The following is a 9,136-nucleotide window of genomic DNA, read 5'->3' as shown; positions in this document are numbered from 1 at the left end:
CTTCGATAACTTGAAGAAATTAAAAGTCGTTTCTTAAGAACACATAACCTTGATAAAAAAATTATCTATGAAGATAGAAAATACATTGGTACATATGTGTCACACCTGCCACATCGATAAGCGTTTTCGACATGTCAACTTCTAGTGTATCATGCTGTGAAAGATACTCACTCTTTACTAGCTCGCTTTTTGTGATTCTCTTTTAGTGCTTCATCGACGTTTTGGTTTATTGATCAATCGTGAGAGATAATGCAAAAATCAAATTTAATTACATTGCAGAGCACGATATTGGAGTGCACATAATTCAAAATTACAGCAAAAATGACGATCACATCAGCATCGAAGCAATGTTGGATTCACTCGCACGAAGCAGGTGAATATACCCAAATTCTCGCATCCATGCAGACTAAGCCTTCCTTTCAGGACGTATTCGTGTACAGCCTAGCATACTTCCGTGTGCATTTATCTTCTTTTGAAGTAGCGGTTAATGTGGCGTTGAATGCCGAATTCAACTTCAAGTCGGCACGACTTGGCTGGAATGCACACCCTCAGAGTTCATCGAGCGGGCCTGGGCCACTAGATCTCAGCTACGCTGAGAAAGAGGAGGGAGAGCTCCGAGCTACCGAGCAGCGTCTAAACACCCGACGGTGTTTTGTCTGTGGAGACACCCGTCACCTTCGGACTGGTTGTCCCCTGTGCAAGGCGCGTAAAAATTCGTCGAACCGACGTTCCGCTTCTAAACAGTCTGGTATGTCGCGGGGAAACGAGAAAACCCAGTAGGCGCGGGCCGCTCCACTGGAGAAGAACTGAGTTCTGTTGTGCCTCAAAGAGGTAGAGGACAGCAGCGCCCAGCCCCGAAGAGCTCCGTGCTCTTGAACACGATACGTGTATGCTGGTCGTAAAATCGATCGTGAAGGGCTTGACAAGCCATGAGATATCCTTATCGATTCCGGGGCGTCAGGCAATTATGCTCGACGCTCCACGATCGAATGAAGTTAGCTGTATGCTGAGCGCCATCACTGATCGCTTAGCGACGGGGACTTGTTTCACTGTGCTGAGGGTTCCTGTGGACCTCGGTGTCAAGTTGCTTGACTTTGATAGCGTGGAACGCTGCTTAATCTTATACTTGGATTCAGGGTCTGACCTTATCCTTGGTGTGGCATGGTTGGGACACGATCGATTGGAGCTCGAAGACCTTGGGCGCTACGCGCGCGTCTCCTGGTGGAGCTTTGGTGAGTCATGCACCCATCGCTGCTAGGAAGCAGAAACGCTATTGGCGCGGGCACTGGACCGGGGCGGTTAACGTGCTTAATATCAGAGTATCCGAGTTGTCGAACACCAAAGGTGTATCGGACAGGAAACCCGAGCATGGCTCGCGGGCTGAACGTTCTCAAGTATCGGAGCAGTCGCTGCATGCCATGCGTGGTATGGTCGGCCAAGGACCGATGCATCGAGGGTGAGGCCCCGGTGATGCACGTGGAGTGGCACGAAATCCACTGACCACTGCTCAAAGCTCCTGAAGATAAAACAAATTTGCGGGCTGGCTTGAAACGGCCCCATTATCTACCGTTAAAAAGTAGTTGCTGCATGCCACGAGCGGCTTAGTCGGGCGAGGTCCGAGGCACCTTGGGCTAGGCCCTTTAGATGCGCGTGGGGTAGCACGTTATCCACTGGACAAAGTCTGCGGAGCTAGCAGCTTCTCGTCGGATGCTGTGAATAACATCAAGGCTCCGGTAGAGCCTGAAGTGGGGCTAACACTGGACGACGCTGAGTGCGTGTTCCCATTGGTCGCGCTGAGACGTAAAACCTCTGTGGAAAGGCGATGTCGACGCCGCATGTTATCTGCAAGACGCAGGGGTCGACTCTGACCCAGGGTGTGTCTACGTAGACGATAGTGCACAGATATATACCATTGTCAACGGTTTAACGGGAGAGGAAGACGGCGACGTAATCGTCAAAGCTATTCCCGTGGTGGATGCTCCTCTTGAGCTGGACATGATGTCTTTCGAAGAGTTTGGCGGTGCCTTGAAGGCAGGCGATATAGCCGAGATGGTCATTAGAACGACCGAACGAGGAGATTGACTCGTCGTCGCTTCTGGATAAAACTGTCCTGGAGGACGCCAAGAGAATGCTAAACGCACGAATCGTATCGTCGATCCTGAAAAAACCTTCAGATCCGTGATATCCTTTGGTAAACTTATTTCAAGACGTCGTCTCCAAATACCCGCCGTCGGCCCTAACTCCGGACCGAGGTGTGCGTCATGAGATCGACCTGATTCCAGGAAACAAATACTGCGTAACACGTCGATGGCCCCTGCCCAAGGAACAGTGTGACGTCATGACGCCCTTTTCAAAGCAAAGCACGACGCAGGAATGGTGCGTGAGAGTCAGTCTTTCCATTCGACACCACGTTTTTTGTCCGGAAACCTAACGGCAAGTGGCGTATTGTTTGCGCTTACAATAAACTAAACGCTGCCACCATTCCGGTACAGACGCCGAATCCTAGGGAGAATGTTCTCCGGAACACCATAGTTGGATGTGCAGAGTACAGCGTACTCGACTTGGTCGATGGGTATTACCAATTGCTCATGAGAGCGAGTGATATTCCGCTGACAGCAGTGAGCACTCCGGGCGGGATGCTTTGGGAGTGGCTGGTGATTCCTTAAGGGCTGTCAAATGCACCAGCAACATTTAATCGTCTTGTGACGTCGTTGTTCAGGCCCACCGGGCGTATGCACAGACATACTTCGACGATATCGTCGTCCACAGTCGTGCGGGGCACGGGAAGACAGATAAGGAAAACTACGTCGTTCGTTTGAGAGCGGTGCTTGGGGGCATGCGAACGAATAAGCTGTATGCTATTTCAGATAAGTGCATCTTCGGTACGAAAGAAATATACTTTTAGGGTGCTCCACTGGGAAGCGTGGCCTTCGAGTAGATCCCGCTACGGTGGCCGGTTCCAAATAAACGAAATGGACTTGCGCAAGTGGCATGTCTCGTCAACTACTTGCACAAGTATAGCGCGAATTATGCGGGAATGGCACGGCCATTGTCGAATTTCTTGAAGAAAGACACGGAATGGTGTTGGGACACCAAGCATCGGAAAGCTTTTGACGGGGTCAAAGACAGCCTCTTTCATGCATCAATACTGGCGTTGCCAGACCCCGATCGTTCTTTTAGTATCGTCTGTGACCCTTCGGCCTTTGTCATTGGCTGTGAACTGCTGCAAGCAGACGCCGAGGGGCGAGATAGGGTGATCGCGTTCGAATCTCGCCAGCTTAAGGCCGCGGAGAAGAATCAACCAGCCCATGACAAGATATTTCTTGCGATGAAGTCAAGTTCAGGGTGCACCTGCTGAGCTCTAAGCCGATTGTTATCTACATTGCGGAGCTATTGCACGCATATAAACTCTTTCACTCACCAGCGAGAGAAATAAGCACACCGCGAGCGCTTTGGCCTCTCAAATCATTCACCTATAATAAGTCACTGCTTACGAAGAGTGTTCGGGTAAATCCGTATGCTCAATGAAGGCTGTACCTCAAGTATTTTGAAGCTAGCAGAAGTGCCGAAGAGAATCTACTTAATTCGTGAACCAAGTGGGCAAGGGACTCCACGTCACCAGGCCACGATTACTCGCTAATAGAAAGCATGGCGTGCTGAAAAGGTTGACTTTTTCCAAAAAAGTACCGAGTATTAGTTATGTAGTAAGCGACAACAGCGACAAGACACCCAATCCGAACTTTGACATAAAAAATTAATGAGTCTCGGAGTGAGGGTATCAGTTCACTTCATCAAACACTGTTTACGCTATTTTTAACCTGTTGGCTCTCTGTTCGTTTGACATGAAAGTGGGTGACTTTTTTATCATAGGGTAAAGTCGGCTGAGGGCGGCTCTCTTGCACCTGGATCTTCATAACGTTTTAGCTATGGCGGCCTCTCGAGTTTTCCTCGTGAAACTCGACGTGCAGCTGCAGCTGACATAATCATTCTCCGAATTGATTACTAAGTTGCGCTATTATTTTAGGGCATCTTGCTTCAAAGCCGAAGATAGATCAGCGACGTGGATGTTTGAGACGTCGCTTTATCTTCGACCGAATGCTTTGCATCCAACAACTTGTAAATTCGGAATCGTTTCAGGTCACCAAAATTGCAGGATTTTCTAGAAGCTTCTTTAAAATTAAAAAAATATACTTTGATGCCTTCCTCGTTTGAACCGTAAATAACAAATGCGCGACTTATCTAAAAGATATGCATTTGTAGGAAATCTGTCAGCATTTTATGAGATAATTTTACTTATTGCAAACCCATATTTATTTTGTCTTTCCTTGGCATATGAATGTCGCTTGCCGATTATCACTTTCAGACATAGTAAGTACCGTACAGTCAGCGCACAGTGCACAAACCGGTAGTGATAAATCATTAATTTGCTGCAAAGCTAATTTGGGCTAATAGCAGCAAGTTGAGTCGACACTCCAGATTGGAGGCACTTAATGGCGAGGCCAAAGGGACAAGTGTATTGGCCAAGCCACTTATATCTTAGTGGGATAAAGCCTTCAAGGAAGTGTACTGCCTGACTCCGTCCATATGAATAAGTTAAAGTAGTTTTCCCTAACACCGCCGTCGTTCCGAGCTAATGATCCATCACAACGCAATTTGTTCAGTCTGTCTGGCATGTTTTTTGCGAATAGTCATCAGCAACCATGTTTAATCGGGTTCTAAAACCTGAACAAAATATCTGGACCAAACTACAGTAGAAATTAGCTGAAAAAATCTTAATTCTAGAACAGTGGCTATCGGAAAACCGTCATAACGAAAAATTTGAAAAATAACTTATCCGTATCGTGACGCACCGACAGCAACAAAATCAGTCATTTTACTCTGACGGTCCACTTAGACCGCAATGCCGTCATGACAACAGCGTCAATTAAAAAATATAGAGTCCAAACTATGTACCAAAACGGTCACACTAATGGACACTGTGCTTCAATAACCATACTTGAACATTGTGCAGGAACCAGCAACATTAACATGGAAGCCAATGCATGCGTCGAGTATTTGATCAAGCTACACCTTTGCACGTGCGCGCATTCGTGCATACCTTTTGTACATATAGGGCCACCAATATATAGCGCTTACGGACCTATATTTTTCTTCGGCCCATTGTAGTGCCTCGTACGGTATCTGTACTTGTAATTTTGGAAATTATGTATTATTGCGCGCTAAGTATTGTGTGTATCAGTGCGATTTTGCAGCAATCCGTGTGACAATGGGTTGCAGTGCAAACGTGCTCCCAAAAGCTTCCACATAGCTATGTTTGAGCTCAAAAATTCGTGCTTTCCAGAGCTCAGTACAACGCAATACATGTTGCGTATATACCATACGTCGTACGTATCGTCTTGTCAATGTACAACGTCACCATCGGACATGCAATGACTCATAGGCTGGCAGACTCGAATATTAGTTCACTACCACTTTAAGCCTATCTAGCCTATACCAGACTCAGATGTATACTTGGCAAATAAAATAATCATCATGATTTTCTCTGCAAAATAAATGCTGACTGCGTCGCTGTGCACAGTGAGATATGCTTCGTATAGACATCAAACAGAAGCATTCACATAGCAAGAGGTTCTTAGTGATGGACTGTCAACCTTTTTGCCGCATAGAGGTGACGCTCAAAAACAACAAGGCATATGCCAAGTGGTCTTCTCCGAATGATGCACTATGCAAAGCCAAAGCGTCGTAAACAAGTTAAAAATTGGGTCCGTAAATGTTGACTTAGGAGCGCTTATAACACCTTATTTTACAGTCTTGAAGTCGGCATACTTTACCGCACTCCAACACGATTTGTCTATTTGTAGGCTGTTTAATATAGGCGTATTTCACACAAACGTGTGCATGTTGCTGACCAGGTCAAGCCATTCCAAATGCTACTAAAGACAGTGGCGTCAAATAATTCAACTGCAAGTAGACACCGAGGGGCGAAATCGGGGTCTGCCATCAGATCATGGCTCTCAATAAAAAGTTCAAAGGTGATTTTGTCGATGCTAGAACAGACTTGTCTATTTGATAGTCGGGACGTACGTTTCTGCACTACTACTCGAAAGTGTCAAATAGGACGGCTTCATCTTGACCTTTCAAATTAATATGACAATACTCGCATATATCGTTAAAATTGGCCACGGAGCAGGTTCACAGCTGAGACGATGATACCCATTAAATAGGTTACGATAAGGCAGACTTTAATGGTGTTTATAGAAGGCTTTTTCTGAAGCCGCCATTGGCGCCGGAATGGTGGCGGTATTTGACTTAATATTTGCATGCACAAATAACCAACTTTTTTTGTGACACAGAAATACAAAATCGAAAAGGAAATAAATACTTTTACATGGAAGAAGGCGTCAGTGAGTTCACACGCTATTCTTGGTAAATAATGTTGACATGTGATGCTATATTGATGTTCAAAACCAGGTCAAATTTATTGCGCACTTCCCTGTCTGAGGTCAAAATGCTTGGTGGATCTAGTATCACCATGCCGTCGATCTCCCTCAACAAAAACATACAAGGATCTGCAAGACAGTCGTCCTACTTCTCGCTCACAATGCATTCTTAATGTGAGCTCATTCACCAGGAACGGTCATTCTTCCGGTATCAGCTCGATGGGTTATCGCCTTGCAGATCGCTGTATACAAAACTTAGGGGTAACACTTTGGGCTCCGAGAAAGATTGTGTCTGATGAAGTGAGGGGTGTCATACACCTCATAGGACTACTTGGTCAATTATGTTTTACGACTGAAAAGTCTTTCTTGCCACGACCTTTACTGCTCCGCAAATCGAGAGTTTATACGGTAAATCTGAGTAAGTCATAGCTATGATTGTAACAATGATGGGATCAACCATGAATACTGAAAACAGACCCATAAGCGGTAAGGAATTATCGACTCACGAACGACTTGCTGCCGATTGTCTTCACCTGCTTTTTTTAACAGACCGCAGCTCTAAGTTACTTTGGCTCGTCTCTACGGGATTATACCCTGAGCACATCTACACAGTCAATCCTTTTTATACACCCACCCGAGCGAACCTACGGGCATTTCATTTTTTGGCTTCTTACAACCATCTACAACCCGGAGGCTGAGACATACCACCTCTAAACTCTGTCTTAGTTGATATACACACTGATCACCGTGATTTACGATCGCTCCTTCTTCGCAAATCCTGGATCTAAGGCTTACTGCTGCTTTTGCTTCTGCAGCTTCATGCCCACGCCAGAACTTGTTATTCTTCGTATCAGATGTGGTTTGATAATTTCACAAAACTCCATGAGAAAAGATTTACCTGCCGTTCCATGCCTTATCTTCCAGGCGAATTTTGGCTCATGGAGTAATAACTATACTAACACTAAAATAAGGTAGCGTCTCATATCCGGGATCTGGACCATACAACGGTCCACGTTGTCGAGGATCCCAGCTGCGACAGAAAGGATCAAGGAACTGTCGAGACTCCAACCAATACCCGTCGCAAGTCACAGGACATAAAAATATTGTTTTCATATCAGGCATCTTTAATGTCTCCACATACAGTCCATTATCATTGACAATCGCGCGTTGCAGTAATCCCATGATGGTAATGAATTCACCAGGTCTTTCCGCGGATTGGTATCACACGGACGCCAATGCTGACAGCGACTAAATCTGAGCTGTAAGTCCATCTCTCTTAGAAAGATTCCCTCTTTCGAGCTGAATACCATAGATTTTGACCTTTATGTACAATAGAGCCCGGTTCTTTCGGAGAAGCCTCCGTTTTCAAAGCAGTTAGTTAGTCGACACGACGACTCTTCATACAGTCAACAATGTGCGAATATAAACAGGGCAATGAGACACAGCTAGTAGCATTTCTGAGTACTACGATTCTGCTCGACAGCTAGGGGATGGCTCTATTCCTCCTATGCTTGGGTGCGCCCCACTACTTTTGGTGTGCTTTGGGAGCCTCTAACTTCCGCTTTCTATTGACTCTTCGTGACGTGAAAATTTTACTTCTTACTTGATGAAAACTCACTGCTTTTTTAAAAGATGCAAGTCGAATGCCGAAGGTCCTGGTGCAAGCCTCACGCCTTAAAACATAGACAGAAACGGTGAAGGTGTCTGTTTCATCGTGGCGATCTAAGCAGCGCTTGAAAATCGTCCGCACTTTTGATGAGTATTTAGCGTGCAAGTTCCTTTGATAAAGCGGTGCGAGCGACCATTACTTTTGTCGCATAATATTTTCTTTTTTACACAAATATAGTGGTATTTCACATACGAGGTCATTCTTGTGTGCGCCCTTCCAACTTGCTGACGCTTTGTTGGACGAATTTACGGCCACCTTAATCTCTCTTGCAAAAACCTTTTTTCTCGTCCCTGTCGTCAATTTGCCGGACGCTTGATTTAAGCAGCCTCATGGTGGTGACCAAATGTGCTCAAAATAACATCTTGTTGAAGATCAGAAGTCACATCGTTCCCGAAGGTGTATCACCAACGCAATTTTTGTAGCGAATGAGAGCCATTTCACGAGCGATAAATGCAATTGTCCCTGGGACCGCCATTTGCGCTGTCCCCTCAGGACTGCCCAAAGACAGAAATCATTTGAGTTAGTCTTTGATTAGTAAACAGATCGTATTCCATTTTCAGAAGAGTTACAGTCTTATTCAGATTTGTTCTCTCAATCGGCGGCAAGTGCTGCAAAATCAGAAGGTACGGCTGTCCGATTTGAACGAGAGAGTTTCTAGCCGTGCAACTCTGCGTCACCGGACCGACAGAGAAAAAATGTTTACAATCCTCGTAGCAGCAAAAGCCTCTCAAAGAAAGTTAATTGAACTTCAGTTTTATGATTGATTACTTATATCTTATACCGAATATCACTATTATATTGACTTTGCTAATTATACCATCTGTACTGTTTAACTTGAGGCTCGAAACCTTTGTACTTTAGTTTCAAGATAGAGTAATTATAATTTATACTGAAGATGTTTATCATTTTTACTGCACAAATTTACTTCTGTACTGCCTTACAGTGGTTGACATCGATATAGCCTGTAGGTTTTAGCATAGTATGTGTGGTGTGTCTTAATGTACCAACTTCCGTAAACATATGACGA

At 45.2% G+C, this 9,136-nt stretch overlaps 2 protein-coding genes across 2 annotated transcripts; both read left to right on the top strand.

Moving 5' to 3' along the window:
- Positions 1-5,724: 5,724 nt before the first annotated feature.
- PHALS_10828 (uncharacterized protein) lies at positions 5,725-5,956 on the top strand (the record flags this gene model as incomplete). The annotated part of the gene is made up of 2 exons (XM_024726322.1): positions 5,725-5,857; positions 5,913-5,956. 2 exons carry the CDS (start codon positions 5,725-5,727, stop codon positions 5,954-5,956), a joined length of 177 nt encoding a protein of 58 aa, XP_024577011.1.
- Positions 5,957-8,438: 2,482 nt separating this feature from the next.
- On the top strand, positions 8,439-8,767 carry PHALS_10827 (uncharacterized protein; the record flags this gene model as incomplete). Its single annotated transcript, XM_024726321.1, has 2 exons — positions 8,439-8,505; positions 8,652-8,767. 2 exons carry the CDS (start codon positions 8,439-8,441, stop codon positions 8,765-8,767), a joined length of 183 nt encoding a protein of 60 aa, XP_024577010.1.
- Positions 8,768-9,136: the final 369 nt, after the last annotated feature.

Source organism: Plasmopara halstedii (assembly GCF_900000015.1).
Source record: "Plasmopara halstedii genome assembly, contig: Scaffold_525, whole genome shotgun sequence".
Lineage (NCBI taxonomy): Eukaryota > Oomycota > Peronosporomycetes > Peronosporales > Peronosporaceae > Plasmopara > Plasmopara halstedii.
This window is presented reverse-complemented; position numbering and strand designations above follow the sequence as displayed.